The following is a 21,732-nucleotide window of genomic DNA, read 5'->3' as shown; positions in this document are numbered from 1 at the left end:
CGAGATAAGACAGCGATCTAACAAACCAAATTCAAATAAGATTAATCATAATAAAATAGTGTAAGTAATGCAGGGCTTCAGATTAAGTTAATAGGAAATTAAAGGTGCTTACCATAGTATATCCTGCTATTTTTGGAATAGGTATCTGTGCCCTCAGATCTACTGACTGCAAGTAGACAGACTGGAACAGAATATAACTAAACTAAACAGAGTGATGAGAACAGTGTGCGTTTTAAATCATGATACAATATTAGCAGTGTCCTCTGCCTTCCTTTTTCAGACAATTCCTCCTCTTTCACTTTCTCAGGGTGCTTCGTACATTTTGGGTTCCACTGACTCTTTTAGTTTTTAGATTAGGGGGGCAACCTGCTATTTACCTAAGTGGTTGTGAACCTTTTGACCCTTGAGCTTGATGTTAAATTGTATTCCTTTACCTACAAAAGCCTCGAAGTTTTCCTTTCTTAGAGCTGAGTAGGTCTCCACTTCATGAAAGTGTCATGTCTTTTCAACTTCTTTGCAGCTGATGAGCAAAGCTACACCCACTTTTTTCTGGTTCCTGTCAAAAGGGCATCATTTTCTCATCTTTGACTTTCAGTACATAAACCGTCTTTCAGGTTGATTATATTTCTTATTCAGAGCATTTCGATGGACCCTATCTCCTGATCTACTCTGCTTGTGTTTCTTTTTGTTAGTATATCAAGGCCATCTATGTTAGTGATTATAGCCAACCTTTTCTGCCTCATCTCTGCTCTGCTATTTTTTCTGCTGTTAGTTGTCTACTTTTCTCCTTCATTCCACTGTCTGCCCTGTTCATTGAGACTCACTGGCACTGTTTTTTTCTCTCTCTAGAATGTCCTTCAGTATCTTTTGTAGGGTTGGATTGGTGGTCACGAACTCCCACAGTTCCTCTTTGTCTTGGAAATGTCTTGTTTTTCCATTAATTTTGAGAGACAATTTTTCAGGGTACATCATTCTGGGTTGGTGGTTTATTTTCTTTCAGGGTTTGGAATACTTTCCTCTGAGGTCTTCTTGATTTGATGGGTTGTGTGGAGAAGTGTGTTGTGATTTTGATGGGGTTTCCTTTATAGGTGATCTGTTTCATTTCTCTGACCACTTTTAATATTTGTTTGTGTGATGAATTTTGAGGTCTTGATTATTATATGCCTGGGTGTAGATCTGTTTAGGTTGTAGCTGGCTGGAGTTCTGTATGCCTCATATATCTGGATATCATTTTCTTTTCCTATGCTTGGGAAGTTTTCCCTTAATTATTTCTGTGAGTAGCCTTTGCATTTGATTTGTGTTTACTCCTGCTTCCTCGCTCATGTATTTTATTTGTAAGTTATAGATCCTCTTTTTATCTTCTAGCCTTTGTATTGTTACTTCCTGGTTCCTTGTTATTTTTAAGAGGTCTTTTCTTTTGTAATCACACATTGCAAATCTATCTTCAAGTTCTGAAAGTCTAACTTTAGTTTTTGTCATGGCATTTTGCCAGCTTTCAATGGCGTTTTTAATTTCCTGGTAATCTCTTTGGATCTTTTTCATGTATTCTAGATTCTGTTTGTATTCTTTTTTGAAAGTTTCCCTCCATTTTCTGTGCTCCTCCATTCTTTTATCTGTGTCTTCTTGAGAGATGCTTAGCATTTGTTATTAATCTTATATCTTGCTTTAATTGTATTGTTTTTGTTTTGAGTTCTCCTATAATGTCATGAAGATATTTCTTTATGTCAGATGATCCTGCAGGTGTGCTTCCCTTGGTCTCTTCTGTGTTTACCTCTCCTGGACTAATATTGTTTGGCTTGGAGGCTGGAGACTTCCTTTTGTTTCTTTCTCTTTTCATGTTTCTGTTTTTTTTCTAGACAGGTGTATAGTGGAGGCCCCAGGCCCTTTCTCTGTCGGCTACGATTACTCTCATGTGTGTTGGGTAGGGATTGTTGCCCTCTCCAGTCCGCTGTTGACTCCTGAGGTACAAGCAGGGGGCAGTGCAGGCTGGGCCCTTCCCTCCAAGCAAGTTCAGCCACCTTGGGGTCTTCATGTTAGTGTCATGGGGATGGAACCAATTCAGGACAGTTTCTGGGCTGACTTTTTCGCTGGCTGTTGGATCTTGCACAGGGGCAGGACTCAGCCCATGCAGTTTCCACCAGTCTGCTCTGTGCCAGGAGTGGCCAACTGATGCTGTTTTGGTTCTGGACTCACGCTTGTCGTGCCTGACTCAAATGTTGCCCAGCCAACCATCCCCTCCCATGAAAGGTCCAAATTCCGTGCACTCACTGTGGGGTGGTACAGATCTCCATGCCTGCTCTGTTTTCCATTGCGACATGTCTCCCTGTCGAGATCCTCGGGCTTGCCAAACCCTGACTTCACCACAACCGGCAGCCCTCTGAGACTGGCTTCCATCCATGTTTTTCTTTTCTTTTGTTTTTCCTTAGTTTCTTTCTGGGTCACGAGAATCCCTCTCCTTTCATTTGGTCTTTTCCATGTGTTAAATTCTAGAGTTTTAGCTGTTTCTCTCAGAGTAGATCCTGTTACTTATCTATCTGCCATTTTCCCTAGAGTCTTCTAAAATGGCACACAGGGCAGGACAAATCATTTCCCCTAAGACATTCTCAACTTGGAATATGGTCCCTTAAAGTTCTTATTTTGGTACTGGGAATCGAACTCATGACTTCATGTTTGCCAAGTAGGCACTTACACTGCTAGCTAAACCCCAGGCCCTTCAGTTTGTTTTACAATTTTTGTTTCTGAGACGAGGTCTCCTTATGTAGTACAAGCTGGCCTTGAATGCACTGTGTATCTCAGATTGGTCTTGCTCTCTTAATGATCCTCTTGTTTCAGCCTCTGACGTGCTGGAATTACATGTGTGTACCATCACACCCAAGTGTTTCTTGATTTTAATGGTTTAGTATTCTTCCATTATTTTGTTTCTATTAGCACATTGTTTTTTTTAGACTGAGTCTCACTGATCTGATTGGGTGTATTAGCACATTCTTTTTTTAGACTGAGTTTCACTGTATAGATCTGATTGGATTTGAACTTAGCATGTAACCCAAGTGGCCTTTGGAGTTTGGTGAATCTCCCATTTCAGCCTCCCTAGTGTTGGAATTATAAGCACGTACCAACATGCTTGACTATGTAGCATTTTTCAGATGTAATCCATAATCCACATATGTAGTGCCTTTATAATTTTATGATTGAGAGTTTTTGTTTCTCACTTCCAGTCACTTATTGTAGTAGACGATGTAGAAAAATTGTATGCTTGAAGTGAAAAGAGAGAAAAAAAATATTTTACCCCCCACCCCCCCTTTTTATCGGTACCGGAGATCGAACTCACAACCGCTTGCTTGCAAGGCAGGTGCTTATACTGCTGAGCTAAATCCCCAACCCCAAGAAAAACAAATTTTTAAAAGAAAAATCTTAAACTTGTTCATGGTATTGGATGCTTGTAATCCCAGCATGTGGAAACCTAAGGCAGGAGGAGCCAAACTCAAGGCCAGTTGCACAACATAACAGGATCAAGTGTAGGGGAGAGAGGAAAAATGTTATTTTTAAAATCACTTGAATTTCTTTTTCTGTTTCCACGCACATGAAGCTAGAACTTCTTATACAAGGAATGTCTTTTATAGGTATTATAATTTAAAGAAGTCATTTAATAGCCTCAAATCTATGATAAATCTTATTTGCTGATATTTTATAATTATCTACATACACTTAGTTTATATTGCATTACAATAGCCTGCCTCATATGCAGGGAATATATTTCAAGATGCCCAGTAATGGAGCATATATATATATACAATACACTATATATATTTTCATAAATGTATTCCTGTGATAAAGTTTAGTTTATAAATTAGTCAAGGTATGATATTAACAACTAATAAAAGTACAATAATTATGACAGAATATTATAAAATTGCCAAGCTGCTAAAGTGACTCATGTGAAAGTAGCTTATCATGCGGATACACTGGACAAAAGGATGGTTCTACTCCACCTGAGTAAAGGGAATGGGATAGTGAAAGATTTCATTACACCATTTAGAATAGTGTACAATTAAAAATTTATGAATTGTTTATTTCTGGAATCGTCCATGCAAATTTTTGTACTATCATTAAAACTGAAACTTCAGGAAATAAAACTGTGAATAAGGAGAACTACCATATATAATTCTGTTCTGGCATTCTGCTCTTTATTTTAAAGAGTGTAAAATTAAACATAACAGAATAGAACAAAACAGATCATAAGAAAATAATTTAAGAAACACAGATTTCAAAGCAAGACCACCAGAGATCTTTACTGTCTATCATATTGTCTCTTGTTTTCTTCCAAATAATTGTCCATATCTTCACACAAAGTGAATTCATACTGAAAAAAATAGTATTAAATGGGTCAGAACAGGATGGTACAGGCTTTTTTTTGGTCTTTTTCATTTTTATCGGTACCAGGGATCAAACTCACGACCGCCTGCTTGCAAGGCAGGCGCTTATGCCGCTGAGCTAAATCTCCAGCCCCAATAAAGGCATTTTAAGTCTTCAAGAACAGACAATAGGGAAGTTTACAATGGCTGTCAATAATGTCTCTCATTCTCTTCAAAATAGTTGTCAATATCTTTTTGTATGTTGAAGTTAAACAAAACAAACTAATATGAACAGAGAATAATAGTATTGCTAGATTTTTATATCATGACGCTATCGATGAGGCACTGACTGGGTATCTTAGTGTCTTTCTTTAGAGTATCTGTTCATTGCATTGTGCATTATGTAATCAATTCTCGTAAACTATTTAGAAGTTCTATGCATGCATGAATCTCTACACGTATACCTATCCTTTCTGTATTAGAGGGAAAAACAAAACAACACAACAAAACAAATTCTTAGAAAAACAAGATACAAAAAAGTTATAAACCACAATACTAGGTGATCTGCAATAGTTACTCTGATGTCTCTCAGTAGAATTGTCTATATCATTAGGCATAGTATAATGAACATAGCAATATTAAAAACACAACATTGGAGACATTATAGGACTTCAAAAGCAGTTAATAGTCAAACTGAAATGTGTATCCTTATTAAATCTTGTGATCTTCAGAGTCATCGCCTCTACTCTCAGATTTGATACTATCAAGCATAAGAAATTTGAATAAAATCAGTCAAGACAAAACAGCGATCTAACAAACCAGATTCAAATAAGATCAGTCATAGTAAGACAGTGTAAGTAATATAGGGTTTCGGTTTAAGTTAACAGGAAATTAAGGATAGTTACTGTAGTGTATCTTGCTATTTTTGGAATAGATATCTGTGCCCTCAAACCTAGTATGAGTAGACAGACTGGAACAGAATAAAATCAAACTAAACAGCGATAAGACTAAGGTAGCTTTTAAATCCTGATACACTATTATGTCATCTGCCTTTTTTAGACAGTTCCTTCACTTTCACTTTCTCAAGGTACTTTCTACATTTTGGGTCTCACTAACTCCTTTAGGTTTTAGATTAGGGGAACAACCTGTTATTTACCTAAGTGGTTCTGAACCTTTTTTAGTCCTGAGCTTGATTTTGAGCTACAGTCCTTGACCTCCTAAGGCCTCAAGGTTTTCCTTCCTTAAAGCTGAGTAGTTCTCCATTGCACAGAAGTGTCATGATTTTCCAACCTATCTGTAGCTGCTGGATGAGCTTTCCCTATTTCTCTCTGGTTCTCTGTCACAGAGAGCATTTTGTGTTCATTATAGTATGCCTGATGATATAGACAATTCTATTGAAAATAACAATATGCTCTAGAATTTTTGTGATGACTTTCAGTCCATTAATCCTCTTTCAGGTTGATTACGTTTCCTATTTAGAGCATCTGATGGGCCCTGTCTCTTAATCTACTCTGCCTGTGTTTCATTTTGTTAGTCTATCAAGGCCATCTGTGTTAGAGATTATAGCCAATCTTCTCTACCTCATCTCTGCTATGCTATTTTTCTGCTGTTAGATGTCTACGTTTCTCCTTCATTCCACTGTCTGCCCTGTTCATTGAGACTCACTGGCACTGTTGCTAGAATCCTGGTATTTTTTTTTCTCTCTCTAGAATGTCATTCAATATCTTTTGTAGGGTTGGATTGGTGGTCACGAACTCCCACAGTTCCTCTTTGTCTTGGAAATGTCTTGTTTTTCCATTAATTTTGAGAGACAATTTTTCAGGGTACATCATTCTGGGTTGGTGGTTTATTTTCTTTCAGGGTTTGGAATACTTTCCTCTGAGGTCTTCTTGATTTGATGGGTTGTGTGGAGAAGTGTGTTGTGATTTTGATGGGGTTTCCTTTATAGGTGATCTGTTTCATTTCTCTGACCACTTTTAATATTTGTTTGTGTGATGAATTTCTGGGATCTTGATTATTATATGCCTGGGTGCAGATCTGTTTTAGGTTGTAGCTGGCTGGAGTTCTGTATGCCTCATATATCTGGATATCATTTTCTTTTCCTATGCTTGGGAAGTTTCCTTAATTAGTTCTGTAAATAGCCTTTGCATTTGATTTGTGTTTACTCCTGCTCATGCTTTTCGCTCATGTGTTTTATTCTTAAGTTATAGATCCTCTTTTTATCTTCTAGCCTTTGTATTGTTACTTCCTGGTTCCTTGTTATTTTTAAGAGGTCTTTTCTTTTGTGATCACACATTGCAAATCTATCTTCAAATTCTGAAAGTCTAACTTTAGTTTCTGTCATGGCATTTTGCCAGCTTTCAATGGCGTTTTTAATTTCCTGGTAATCTCTTTGGATCTTTTTCATGTATTCTAGATTCTGTTTGTATTCTTCTTTGAAAGTTTCCCTCCATTTTCTGTGCTCCTCCATTCTTCCATCTGTGTCTTCTTGAGAGATGCTTAGCATTTCTTTTATATCTTGCCTCACTTGAATTAGAATTTCAGTTTTAAGTTTGTCTATGAGGTCACAAAAGTATTTCTTCATTTCCACTGATGCTATGGCCGGTATTGCATGATTGCTGCCCCCGATCTCTTTTGTATTTACCTCTCCAGGACTTATTTTCCCTGGATCAGCGGCTGTAGGCTTTTTCTTGTTTGTTTCTCTTGTCATGTTTCTGATTTCTTTCAGACAGGTGTATGTTGGAGGTCTCAGGCCCTTTCCATATTGCTTATGGTTCTTCTGAAGCATGCTGGCTAAGGGTTTGCTGCCTTCTCCAGTTTGCTGTTGATCTGTGAGGTGTGTGCAGGGGCAGTGTGGGTTGGCCTCTCTCCTCTGAGCCAGTCAACCAGCGAATGCCTTCATCACATTAGTGTGTGCCCTGTCACAGGTTGGGGACTTGTTTTTTTCCCTTGCTGTGACCTGACCAGAGGCATCACCCAGCCCAAACAGATCCCACCAGTCTGTTTTGGACCAGCAGGGGAGGACTTCTACCACTGTGGTTGTGGGTTCAGGCCCATCTTCCCCAACTCCAGCCTATCATCTTGCTGGTCACCCTCATTACCGGTACCGAATTGCTAGCACTAACCGTGGGTCAGTGCAGATCTCCATGCTGGTTCCCCTCTCTGTTGTGCCGCATCCTCCCGCCAAGGGTCTTGGGCTCACCAACCTGCGATTTCTGTATGACCATGACTTTAGCAGGACCGTGAGTCCTCAGACTCCAAGGTACCCAGCACAGTGCGAGACTGTCTGTGGTGAGAGCACGTGTTGCTCCAGCCGTCTGTCCACGTTTTTTTCTTCTTTTCTTTTTCTTTCTCTCTTTCTGTCTTTTCTTTCCTCAGTTTCTTCCTGGGTTGTGAGAATCCCTTTCCTTTTATCTGGTCTTCTCCATGGTATTATAGTCCAGTGTCTGAGTTGTTTTTCTACCACGCTACCTATCAAAGTGCCATCTTCCCAGGGTCTCCTCTGCGTTTTTACTGACTCAGTCTTTAAATGTACCTGAAATAATTGCCACTGCGAAGTTTTATGTAAGGTATATCCTGGAAAGTTCAGTCCCACTTACATTTTGATTCCAGTCATTAATATGTTCTGTCAGATTACACCTATGTTCATTCTTACAAGATAAGATTTATTGTTATGTGTGCATGGTATTAGACTAAACATAGCTTAAGTTATATATGTAAAAGACAGTAGAATAGCTTGCGTGTAGCTTTTTTGGGTATCTGTAAACAAGCAGTTTTCCTTCAGAGAGTCTACTATTGCAGCAAGCTAGGAATCATTTGTTTCAGTTATTATAACTAAGTAATTTGTACTTTTTTACTATCAGTCTTCAATTTACATGGAGTCCTCTTTCACTATGTTTTTATTTTTGACTATAAGATCATGTTAACTGATTATTGTTTATGATGGTATAAAAATATCCAATGTACAGAAATTATTCTTGCACTTTGTTCAGGACTCTTCTGTCATTTGTGGTCATATGGTAATGATAGCAGACCTTTCAACCTTTTTGAGATTTTCTGCAGCTTAAAGCTGTGTCTCTTCTCACTGTCTGCCCTATCTCCTTTTAGCAAACTGGAACCATGTTGCCTTTGTTATCAGAGAGAATAAATGCCTCTTGCTTATGATTTCTCTATAAAAATAATTTTGTATCTGTACAGAAAGGATTAGGTATGTATAAGTGGCTTAGGCTGACAATTTTATTAAGTGTTTAGGAATGATCACAGCATTGTGAATTCCAAGGTGAATAAGTAATGAGGACATCACCGAAGTGTCTAGTCCTACAAACGTACTTTTTTTGCTGACAGTTTTTCTGACTTACTATATTGCAGCTGTTGAAAATGGACACATAGATGTGTTAAGGCTGTTGCTTCAACATGGAGCAAATGTTAATGGATCCCATTCTATGTGTGGATGGAACTCCTTGCACCAGGCTTCTTTCCAGGTAATCTCTGAATTTATTTTTTTTTCTATGTAAATTACATGTTTTACCCTTAAAAATGACAGTTCTGTACAGTTTTCGCTTCCTACTTGCCTGTGATTTATGATTGTTTGCAGTACAGAAAAGATAGTCTAAATGCTAGTGATCGTTCTGAAAAGGCTGACTGTTCCAGTAGCTGTGAAAACAAGGCTATAGGGATTACCTAACTTTTTCTAGTGTTGATAGTATATTTAAGTCATTAGAATATGTGAGATATAAATTGATAAATATAAATCACTTAGTAGTGTTTAGAAACTGTGATACCGCCTTTGTACTTGGGTTAGTACCTTAATTTTGCAGAATTTTACAAGGGTTATAATTCTAGAGATGAGTTTTTAATCTGTTTATGTTTACTAGGGTAGCTAGAGAGTTAGAATGATCTGATTTGTTTGAGTACTTCCTTCTCAACCAGTACAACAATACACTGTTTTTCTTCATGTTTCCTTTAACCAAGAGGATAAGAAAAACGACTATAAGATACATTCATTTGTTACCTCTTCTTTAAAATATGAAATCTGTACTTCAGGAGAATGTTGACATCATAAAATTACTTCTTAAAAAAGGAGCAAATAAGGAATGCCAAGATGACTTTGGAATCACACCTTTGTTTTTGGCTGCTCAGTATGGGAAGCTAGAAAGCTTGAACATACTTATTTCATCAGGTAAGATTAATCCATTAGCCTTTGTACTGTTAAGATCATCATGTTTTGTCTTCCTAGAAACAATATTCTCAAATACAAATTAGATTGTAAAATTTATGGCTTTATGTAGATAATAAAAAGAGTATGTACATGTTGATTTATAAGCTTCACAATTAAGTGTCTAATACTAACAGTGCAGTGTACACCTAGTAATTTATCTTAGTAGGGACATAATCTATAGTTGAGGTAGATTTATTGGCAGGGTTCAACGATTGGGCTGTCTTTTGCTATAGGAATCCAAGTGGTTCTAACATTCTAGGGTACAACACTAGTTTAGGCTGAACTAATTTATTATATGACTGTTGTGTATCTTAATTCTTTGATCATGCTCTGATAACTGTTTCAAAGCAAATTTACACTTTATTATGTTGATAGCAAAGTAAGCCAACTAAAGATTTTTTGTGACAGCCATTATACATTTGAGATTGCCAGAGAAGATGGCATTTTTACTTTATTATATTAGGGGCTTTACAGTTTCTCACAAAGTGTATGCCCTCACAACGGAAGCGTACGCCCTTTCAGTGCTATCCTCATGAAGCATATGGATAACACAGAGAAATATTGCCTGTTTGTTGTCAGGCAATTTTTTTCATTACGTAATTTTTAAAAATTACCTCTGAATAGCTGGGTGTATTGATGCACTCCTGTAGTCCCAGGACTTGGGAGGCAAATGTAGAGGATCATTATGCATTCAAGGACAGCCTGGGCTACATAATGAGTTCAAGACTAGCCTGAACTACACAGCGAGACCCTGTCTCAAAACAACACTACCACCCTCCAAATAGAAAAAAATGAACAAACAAACAAAGCTCAGATACCTGAATATACATTTTTTTATTTGGGTTTTTCCCTTGCAAATCTTCATATAGTTAAAGTAGGAAATAAAAGAAACAAACATTTACTAAGTATCTTGTTAAGGTGTCTTGTGTAAATAATGATTGTATAAATCTTACGAGTTGAGAGCAATCTCCACAATCATTTGTTCAAACACGTGTTTTTTAGATTAAGAATCCCTGGCCCTGAGTGTATAAGTGCGTTGGCAAGGATGTAAAAAGTATTTCTTAACACAATCAGTGATTAGACTGGGACCTTCTGACTTTTGATGTTTCTTTTATTACATCTTACACGTGGAAAACATAACAGACATTTCACTGAAAAAAAAACTGAATTAGGATAGTTTATTACTTCTAGTCCCATATGATCTAGTTATTAATAGCCCTTTTTAAAAAAATTTTATTTAAGGAGAAAAAGAAAAAATAGAAAAGGTACAAGTTATACAGAATTTCAGAAAGAATAAGCAGTAGGAAATCACTAGTTAATAGATTACATATTGTTATCTTAGAAATAGTTGTTCAAGTTACAAAATTGAAGCATATAAAGTGGACTTTCAAACAGTGAGACTGCAAACAGTTTTGTTCAATGATCCAACAAAACTCAGTAATATGGTTATCTATCTTATACACTTAAATATATATGCAGTTATATCCTTTAGAGAACTTTCTTTTCCTTTCTTTTGTACAATGACAATTACACATTTTGGGTTTTATTATTCCCACAGTTCTTAGTACTTTTTTTTTTGAAGAGAGTAAAACCAAATGTGACATAACAGAACAGAGTCAGTCAAATCAAAAGGATGGACATAATAGATAATGTAAAAACAAAATACAAGGTGATCAACAATGGTTACCATACTGCCTCTTGCTATCTTAAAAAGAATTGCCTATATCATCAGTTATAATAAAATTGAACAAAACAGTAAAGAATAAAACCAAAACATTGGAGACATTACAGGACTTTAAAAGAAGATAATAGTCAACCAGAATGGATGTCATAATAAATCTTACTGTCTTCACAGTTGTTGCCTATACTTTCAAACTTGGTACTATCAAGCAAAGCAGAATAGGGGAAAATCAGTCAAAACAAGATGGTGAGAGCAATACAGGGTTTCAAATCAAATTAATAGGAAATCAAAGTGGGTTACTATAATGTATCCTGCTATTTTTTATTTATTTTTCCCTTAATTAAAAAGATAAAAATAAAAAAGTAAATAATTTAAAAAAGGAGATTGACATAAAAGAGGGCATAACAACAAAACAGCGCAGGTCAAAACATAACCATTTAAGCAAAATAGTGTTTCACCACAAGATATCCTGACATAAAAGTAGTTACCATAGTGTCTCTTTCCTGGAAATCTTTGAGTATAACTTTGTATACTGTAGCATCAAACATATCAAGACAATGTAAAACCATTCAAGAGAATGACAGTATTACAGGGTATTTAGAACCAATATCAGAAATTGAGCAGTGATTTCTGTATAATCTCCTTGTCTATAAAAGTTTTTGCTTATATTATCACAGATGATAAAATCCACTAAGATACAACCTGTTAAGACCAGTGGAGACAGAAGAATAAAAGCTTGATGGGACTTCAAAACAAGATGATACTAAATCAGCACTAGCTATTATAATGTCTTGTTTTCTCCAAAACAGCTGTTCCTACCATCCAATCTTCTCTGCCTCATTTCTGTTGAGATCTTTTTAATAGCTCTTTTCTTGTGCCAGCTCTATCTCTTATCACTTGGAACTCTTAAGTATCTGTTCTGTTTTCTGTTCTTCTTTTCTTCTGTCTTCTCTGAAATGTTAAATTAGGAAATGGAAAAGGTATGTTACAGTGTAACTATATGTTTCCACCCCTTCCCTAGAAGTCAGGAAGACTTCTAGGGAAATGTCTGTTATTTAGATGCTTTTCCACCAGTAGTCTTCCAGGGATTGGTTCCTACTAAAGTGGAATGTTAATTTAAAAAACAGTTTCTGAAGCTAACTGCAGATAAAGGTCCCATTTATTATAAATCAAAAGGATTCTAATTGTGTAACATTTTTGGAATTTCTGAATAGATTCTAACTTAATAAAATAAAATTTTATTCATAGATTCTAGCTTAATAAAATAAGTATGCTTATTGGACAACATCCACTGATGGGGAAAAGCTGTTTTACCATGGAGCTATTTTATGATTAATCTTTTTTGAAAGTTAATCTTTTTAAAAAAGCAAGCAAGACTGTGTGTTTAATTACTTCCTTTTGTTAGGTGCAAATGTCAATTGTCAGGCCTTGGATAAAGCTACTCCCTTGTTCATTGCCTCTCAAGAAGGTCATACAAAATGTGTGGAGCTTTTGCTGTCTGGTGGGGCAGATCCGAATCTCTACTGTAATGAGGACAGTTGGCAGTTACCTATTCATGCAGCTGCACAAATGGGCCATACAAAGTAAGTGTGAAAACAATAAAAATGGTCTTATTATTAAAAGCCAGTAATAAATCTGGACCAGATCTTTTATATCCAAGCAAAACCTTTGGTACTTCCTTCCTTAACCAATCTGCTGGGTGACTAGATTTGTTTCTAGTTTGTCTCCTGTGCTGTCATTAGCCCTGCTTAATCTTACACTGTGCTTTGCTATATTGAGACAAGAGTGGCTAGAGTTGAGCAGCCTGCAAGAGCTTCCTCAAGATAGTGAATCTTCCCTCTGATTTCTCTGGTTATAACTATTAGCCTCCTGCCCCATCCCGCTAGTTTTATCCCAGGCATCTGCAGCTAGCAGTCTGATGGCTAGTCATTTACTCACACTGTCTCCCTGACCCCAGACTGTTTTTGTTTGTGACCCTTATTAAAATGGAGTTTTTCTTTTGTTTGTGCTGAGTAGTCTTGAACCCTGTTAGTGGACCTTTCTTTATGTAATTCCAAATCCCCTGCATCTGCTACTCTTCTTCACCAAAAAAGTTTCCATAAAATTATTGATGTTTTCTGGAGACAGAGAAAATGGGAGAGGTATTATAGGAATCTTTGAAACAGATAACCAGGTTATGCCTATGAAAGTATGACTGCCTATTATACATTAACACTGGAAAGTCTTAAAAAATGTTTATACCATCTTTAATTGTAATTCTGCAGTCATACTTTTTATAGGCATTGTTAGTGTTATTTAATTTAAAAAATAAGGATAGTCATTATTTAATGTGTTTACATATTAGGAAAACAGATTCTACAGTTTGGTTATTATACCACTGGGTGGCATAGTGTTTCACTGTATCCTGAAGATATTTATAAGCATGTGTCTTGTGAGAGATTACAAATTTTTCTAACTTATTTAAAAAAAATTAAACATTTTTTATTAAATTTAAGAGATGTTAAATAGATTCTTTTAACAAAATACTGAGGTTTTAAAATGTATTTTTCCCAATTCTTGGTCATTTATGGAAACATAAATCTTAAATGACAATTATACTCTTGAGTTTTAAATTAATGCCAGAACTGTCGTAGAAATTTGTCTTTGTGTGTTCAGTGTTGAGAAATCTATTTGCCACTTCTGATTTCCCCCATATTATCTTTTAACAGTAATCCATTATGTGAATACAAGTTCTTGAATATGTGGTCTACTTTACATAAGAAAAGTAACAAAGAGTAATGTTATAAAGATAGCTGGAGTGTCCCTGTGTGTTTCCTCAGAAGGAGGAAAATTTCCTGGCTTAATCATCATAGTTTTATTTTCAATTTTAGAACAGTGAATTACCCTTTCTCTATTTACAATGTAAGAACTTACATTTTAATGATTTTCTTTAGAACTTTCTCTATTAAACAGCTTCTTTATAAATATAGTTCCTAATTTAATGTGCTTATATTCTTTTTAGAGAATATAATATTACAGCTGAAATTTTAATTCTGCTGGTGAAAACGTTATTTGTTAGGATTATTGTTGTTACTATATATATTTTTGGTTTTTTGAGACAGTTTCTTACTATGTAGGTCAGGCTAGCCGCAAACTCATGTGTAGGCCAGCTGGGAGTATAAGCATGCATCACCATGCCTGGCTGAAAATGTTTTTCTTAGTGTTATTTACCACCTTTAAAAATTTTTATTAGTTGGAAAAATAATAGTAATTGGCACTTGAAGAAGAAAATACTTCATTTTTTACGATGCCAGTTTTTATCTAGTAGAAGAAATATTTAAATAATCCATTAAGTCCTAAAGTATCTACATAAAATTTGAGTTTTGAAGTGTAGTTGATGGTAAGGCAAATAGTGAAAAAATTTCAAAAAGAAAGTATGACTTAATAGAAACATTACTTCTGTTTGGGTATATTTAAGAACCTTTGTGTTAAGCAATGTACAATTTTGGAATAACTATGTAGTATGTAGTTATTTAGTAGAGAGCAAAGAGAGTTTTGTGTTATCTGTTCCTTTTTTGTGTGACTCTTCTGGTTTATGTCTTCTATTCTGAGCAACTACTTTGAAGATAATGATATAAAGTATATTAATTATTGTTATTCTATTATTTTGTTATGAAATTTTGTTTTATTTTGTCTTAAACTATCAAGAGGGTGGCAGAAAGACTTCATTCAATCAGTTTATGGGTAATTCTTAAAATATGTTCAATTGAAACATTGCCTGTACATTTATATATTTTACATTAATTGCTTATGCATTAATATATATGTGTGGAAATGTTAAATGCTTCTGAATTATATATTTGTAGAATCTTGGACTTATTAATACCACTTACTAATCGGATCTGTGAAACTGGACCAGACAAAGTAAGTCCTGTTTACTCAGCAGTATTTGGAGGACATGAAAAGTGCTTAGAATTACTTCTCCAGAATGGTTACAGCCCAGACGCCCAGATATGCCTGGTCTTTGGATTCAGTTCTCCTATGTGCATGGCTTTCCAAAAAGAGTAGGTATTTTGCTATATTTCATATTTTTTCAATATGGTGATATACATTTTTTTATTTTAAAGAGAATAAAACAAAAGAGGACAGAACCAAGCGGATCAGAACAGCACAACACAGCACTGTACAACAAGACAACTGAATATTAACAGCTACTATAATGTCTCTTTCTTTGAAATAGTTGAGCATACCTTCACATACAGTAATATCAAACATAAAATAGTAGAAAACCATTCAAGAGAATGAGAGTATTACGAGGCATTCAGAACTAAATAACAGAAAATGAACAATGGCTACTATATTATCTCATTTTGCATAAAAATTTTGTTTATTCTATCACATATATTAAAATCCAATAAGATACAACGTGATAAAACCAATGGAAACAGAAGAAAACCAGTGGAAACAGATGGAAACAATGGAAACCAATGGAAACAGAACAAAAGCATGGTAGGACTTCAAAGCAAGATGATATTAAATCAGCAATGGCTGCTATAATGTCTTGTTTTCTTCAAAGTACCCGTTCATACCATCACAGATAATAAAATCAAACAAAACAGAATAAAACCATTCCAACTAATTAATGAAAACATTATAAGGCTTCAAAGCTTTGTAATGGAGAACCATGATTACCATATAATCTCATGAACTCTTACCATTTCTTACACTAGGAAGGCTATATAGTATTTATACATGTGAATTTGATTTATTTTGCTTATGCGTATGGTCTCAAGTTGTGTCCATTTATTTGTAAATATCTCAATGTGATCATTCTTTATAGCTGAGTAGTACTCCATTGTATAAAAATACCACAGCTTTTTTATCTATTCCCCAGTTGATGGGCACTTAGTTTGTTTCCAAGGTCTGGCTCTATTACAAATTGTGCTGCTATAAACATGGGTGCACATATATCACTGTGGTATGATGTTTTCAGTTCTTCTGGGAATATGCCCAGAAGTTGAATAGCTGGAACAAATGGGACTTCCAATCCCAGCTTTTTGAGGAATATCCAGACTGTCCTCCACAGTGGTTGCACCAGTCTACACTCCCACCAACAGTGCAGGAGAATTCCTTTTCCCCACAGCCTCTCCAGCATTTGTTGTTGGTAGTTTTTTTGATCCTGGCCATTCTTTCTGGAGTGAAACGGAATCTCAGTGTTGTTTTAATTTGTATTTCTCTAATGACTAATGATGATGAACATTTTTTTCATGAATTTATTTGCAATTTGTATGTCTTCACCAGAGAACTGTATTTATTTCAGATGCCCATTTTTGAATGGAGTCTTTGAATCTTTGGGGGTATGATTTTTTTTTTTTTTAATTCTTTGTATGTTTAGACAGAAAACTTTTGTCTGAGGGAAAGTTCACTAAGATTTTTTCCCAATTGTGGCTTTTATTTTCACTATGCCAGAGATTTCTTTTGACATGCAAAAACTCTTTAATAAAAGACATGATCCCATTTATTGATTCTGGGAAGTATTTCCTGTGTGGCTTAATATGGTGTTTTAGTCCCACATGCCTTTTTTTGTGTGGTAAAACTTAAGTATCTCTGTTAATGCTAAAGTATTAGTTAAAAAAAGATAAACAGAAAAACTCATGATGATATACATTGTTTGGTCCATCTAGAGTGGAAATGACCAGGCAGAAGGCAGCAGTGCAGCAGAGTATTGAAGCAGAAGTAGAAAGCCCACCTGTCTTTTTTATTATATTCAGGTTGGAATCCTGTCGATTTGTGCCACCTACATCCAGGCTGGGGCACCTTAGTCCTCACAGTATATCCTGAACTTGATCATCACATACCTTAGAGCCAGGCACCTTCACCAAGACCCACTGTAACCACGTGAGGCTGTATGGGGAACATAAGCCATAAAAACTCTAAAACGTACTATGCGGACTCCAAAGCAGATAGAGGCAACAGAGGCAGGAGTTGGGTAGCCTAAAGGTGCACCTACAGAAAATGTTCACAGAGAGCAGAGAGAATCAAGATCAGATTGGAAAACCAGAAAAACAGAGCTTAAGAAACCCTAGGGACGGGATCCAAAGGTCTGATACTCACATTTAAGTCCAGGAGAAGAGAAAACAAGCACAGAAAAGACAAGTAAATTATTAATGGTCCAAGACTTCCCAACATTAAAGAATCACATTTACAGATTTGTAGAAGTTCGATAAACCCAAACGGGATAAGCCAAAAACAAAAGAAAACAAAACAGATGTATAAACAATCATGCTGTAAAACAAAAGTAGAGATGAAGCATTGTGGTGTACGGTAGTCCTTGGTCACAAGCATGAGCTAACATATTTAGATTTTTGCTTTCTTTCCTCTTTTTTTTTTAAAGTAAAAATTCTTAATAAATATTTGCAGGACCTGATGTTTGCATGCCCTGTGTGGAGTTGGTGCAAGTATAGAAGATGTCTCTTCTTTTTCCCATCCATCTCCTTTCCTCCCCTCTCTTCCCCTTCTAATCTCTTGCTCCCCTTCACGTTTGAAGGAGATCTACTGTATCTCCCTATTTCTTACTATCTTTTTTTCCTTTATAATTTAGGCTTCTCGTATTAGAGAAACCATGTGATACTTAAGCTGTTTGTTTTATTTATTTCACTTCAGATTATGGTCTCAAGGTACATCCATTTTTCTACAAATAACTCAAATTTATCTTTAGGATAGAGTAGTACTCCATTGTATGTAAATACTGCATTTATCCATTCATCTGTTGATGGATATAGAGGCTGCTTCCAAGATTTAACTCTTGTGAATTGTGCTGTTATGAACATGGGTATGCACGTATCACTGAAATATGTTTTTAACTCTTTTGGGAAGATATCTAGAAGGGGAATAGCTGGGTTGAACAGCATTTCTAGTTTCAGTTTTTTGAGGAATCTCCCTGCTGATTTCCGTAGTGGTTGTATATAGTGGTTGATTACTTTATTCAACCACTATATGCTTTCTGGAATAGGATGGAATCTCATTGTTGTTTTAATTTGCTTTTCTCTAATGGACAGAGATACTGAACCTCTTTTTCACGTATTTATTGACTACTGTATTTCCTGTGAAATGTGTATTCATTTCTCTAGCCTATTTTTTGATTGGGTTTTTTTTTCAGGGCTCTTAAGTTTTTTGAGTTCTTTACTAAATATTAGTCTTCTGTCTGAGGAATAGAAAAACATTGCTCTTTGAAGTGCACTTTTTTGGTGAATCTCAAACATGAGCTATCTCTTTCTCTGTGGGAGTACTGTTTGTTTGTTTGTTTGTTTTTTTTTTTTTTTTTTTTTGTTCAGGGATTCAACTCACAACCTCATGCTCTCTAGGAAGGCACTGTGCCGCTGAGCTATATCCCGAGCCCACACTAGGAATACTGTTAATTGGACTAAATGTATTCTTAATTAGTAAGTTAGATTTTCGGTAAGACAGTAATTGGAAAATACTGTTGTTGGCTTCTAGAAAAAATATTAAAATATCAAAATGTTCTGTTTATGAGTGTACATTCTAGTCTTCCTGATTAACTTTTCATTTATCTGGCTGGAACCATTGTTAATAAACTAAATTATAATACCCTTTTGCTATTATTGCCCGCTTTATTGAGAATTTAATTGAAGGGAAACTTTACTGAGGGATTAAATCTAAAATCTGATAGCATCATAATTACATATGCCTTCATTTGACATGTGTGGGTAAGTGAATTGACATAAGAGCAGTACCACGTACAACTTTTGTTATATTAAAAAATGTCTAGGTTTGTTTTCCATGCTGCTCTTCATTTATGTAGAAAACATTCACGAAGTCCTCAGTTCTTGTTGGATTTTTGAAATAAGGGCTTGCTATATAGTTTAGACTAGCTTTGAACTCACTGTGTAGGCGGGCCTTGGATTTTCAGTGATCCTCTTGCCTGAGTCTACCAAGTGCTGGGATTACAAATGTGTGCCACCGTGCCCTGCTCTTTACTTGTGTTGTGATTATATTAGCTCACATCTGGCTTTTAGCTTGCATCTCAGTTACTGTCCTTGTCATCTACTTGATTATCTTGATATTCTGCACAGAACTTTGATCAAGCAAGAGTGTTTTAACTTACCCAGTAATTTTTTTGTATATGAAGAGATTAATGTAGCCAGTATCTGAGGAAAAAAGACTGAATCATATTAAAACTGGAATTCCGTAGGATTCTATACCTAAACTTGATTAGAGTCATCATTTACAAAACAGAGATAATTGGATACAATTAATGAAACAATGTATGATTTTCCTATACCCCATTTATTAGTTATTAATAAGAATTCAGGTTTTGGTCACAATTTTGGTACCAAGTATCCATTGTCTAAAATTAATTCAGTAGTCTTAATTTTCACAGATTTGGTAATAGATAAATAAGTTTAGTGGTATGAGTTTTGAAATTTGTTTTTATAGAAGTAATGTATTGCAGTAATTTTAATTTGGTGTAAGATTGTGGTACAAAAAGAATTAATACTAATCTCATTTAAGGTGTTAATGAATACTTTCTTATTTGCATGTTTTTTGTTATTTCTCTGAAATCTATAAATTCTGTATTCCTGGCCTTGCTTACACTGTTGTCCTGTTATATTTAGTAAACTTTTATTTGCTTTTATAAATAACAACAGTTAATACCAAAGGATGATGAAAGTAATAAATTGACATAGTAGCTCTAGATTTTAAGCTTTTTCTTATTTTATTCAGCCAATTCAACTATGTAAAGCTCAGGACTAATGTTATGCAATAGTTTTTGATGGCACTTTTGAGAGGGTGAGTTTCCGTGTGAAGCAGTGACCTTTTGCTTTTCTCCCTACTTGGAGAAATGATGGGAAGGGGTTTCCCCCATTCTAGAGCTTCCACAGCAAAAGGTCCTTTTTCCTTGAGGCTCACAAGTTAACATTGTGGTGATAAGAAGCTAATGTGTCAAGGGCTTTCTTTTCTTGGTCGCCAACTGGAAGCCTGTCTTCAATATCTGAGATCCTGTCTTCACACTGGCCTACTCTGCTTTGAATACTTTCAGTAGAGTTTTTATTTTCCTAAATACCTGCTTGCATATTATGGATTCTATTTGTTTCTTATGCAGAGCATCCATAATTTTCTTTAGCTTGTTTGTTTTTTCATCTTATTTGCCTTTATGTTGTTAAGCTTAATGTGTATTATATTAATCTCTGTAGTTATCTGAGAGATTATTTCTGATTTCATTTTTTCCAGAGCTTCATTCAATTACTTTGTTGTTTCCACTTCAGAGAAACCTGGTGTGGGCTTTTGAATTCTTCTACCTCATTGTCCCCTGGATTTGCCTTTGGTGAACTGGATGTCTGAGGTTGCATTTTGCTTAAGTGTCTTCTCGTTTTCTCTTCTCTCTCTTTGTGGTTTCATTCCTGGGGTGATGCTTATAAGTTGCCTATGGTGAACTGACCATAGGCAATACTTTATAGCTAGTATGTAGGACTCTTAGGTGATGACTACTTCGCTGAGGTTACCTTTCAGGTGTAGCTGGTTTTGGGTTTGAGTTCGTGGAAGATCTTACCATTTCAGTTTGTTGGTGATGGAAAGCTGTTGCTTGTTTGGCCTACTGTCTGGTTCCTTGGCACTGTGCAACAGTATTTCCTGTGACCCTTAGTCAGTCTCAGTCATGGAATATCAGGAGCAAGTGCTGTTTAGAACAGTTATGTCAATTTTGGCTATCGTGGTACCAGTAGCATCAAACACAGCCTAGAAAATGAAAAACAGCCAACCTGTAATTGCCACTTTTAACCATGTGAACTGGATATGTGATTATATAACAAAGTAAAAGAAATCAGAAAGTTATATGCAGTATGTAAGTCCTTACTGTGTCAATTTTGCCTTTAGGGGTTTAAAATTTAAGTGGATTAAGGAGAAAACAGAGAATTGGAAGAAGAGGAAGCATTTAGAAGTAAAGTTGGTGGACAAAGAGGGATCATGCCAATCAGGGGAAACTAATATAGAAGACTGAAGGAAAAGAGAGATGAAAGAGAGAAAAGAATAACAGAGCAGAATCACCCCACAGAGGCTAGGAACCAGGTTCACCCTCATAAAAACAGTGTAGGAGAAAGAGAAAGAAAAAAGCAAAAGAAAAACAGTCCACTTCTAGGATTCCCTCTGGGTTTCACTAGTAGACCACCCGTGGAGACAGAGTTCCTACTCATGCTGATCTGTTCTAGCAAGCCAGCAGTAGTCTTTTGGTAAGGTACTGAATAATCTCAGCAGGCCTTCCCTGAGGCTAGACACACTGGATTCACTGTCACCCATGCAGTTTCTGCAGGTCTGAGACCAGCTGGGATCTGCTACTTGGAGCCAGCAGCAATTCTGGGTTCTGAGCTCAGGTCATCCATTTCCAAGATGGCTCCCATCCAATCACTCTCTCCCGCACAGGACTAAGTCCTCTGCACTTACCACTAGCCAGTACAGTCCTCCACATCTGCTGCTTCCCTGCACTG

The 21,732-nt window shown here is 35.9% G+C and overlaps 1 protein-coding gene across 24 annotated transcripts in view; it reads left to right on the top strand.

Annotated features, from left to right (window-relative positions):
• The window catches only part of Asb3 (ankyrin repeat and SOCS box containing 3), a 126,463-nt gene that overhangs the window by 61,375 nt on the left and 43,356 nt on the right, over window positions 1-21,732 (top strand). For 23 of the 24 annotated variants that reach the window (XM_063229356.1, XM_063229343.1, XM_063229342.1 and 20 more), the window contains 5 exons: window positions 8,721-8,833; window positions 9,396-9,531; window positions 12,657-12,834; window positions 15,097-15,294; window positions 15,650-15,739. In XM_063229356.1, the coding sequence (XP_063085426.1) occupies window positions 8,721-8,833; window positions 9,396-9,531; window positions 12,657-12,834; window positions 15,097-15,294; window positions 15,650-15,739 (715 nt within the window). The remainder of the gene's footprint in view (window positions 1-8,720; window positions 8,834-9,395; window positions 9,532-12,656; window positions 12,835-15,096; window positions 15,295-15,649; window positions 15,740-21,732) is intronic. The other variant, XM_063229363.1, reaches the window with a different exon arrangement.

Source organism: Cavia porcellus, unplaced genomic scaffold (genome assembly GCF_034190915.1).
Source record: "Cavia porcellus strain 051 isolate PalLab524CR breed Dunkin Hartley unplaced genomic scaffold, mCavPor4.1 scaffold_18, whole genome shotgun sequence".
NCBI lineage: Eukaryota > Metazoa > Chordata > Mammalia > Rodentia > Caviidae > Cavia > Cavia porcellus.
The sequence above is the reverse complement of the archived record's forward strand: the minus strand, read 5'-3'. Positions and strand labels throughout refer to the sequence as shown.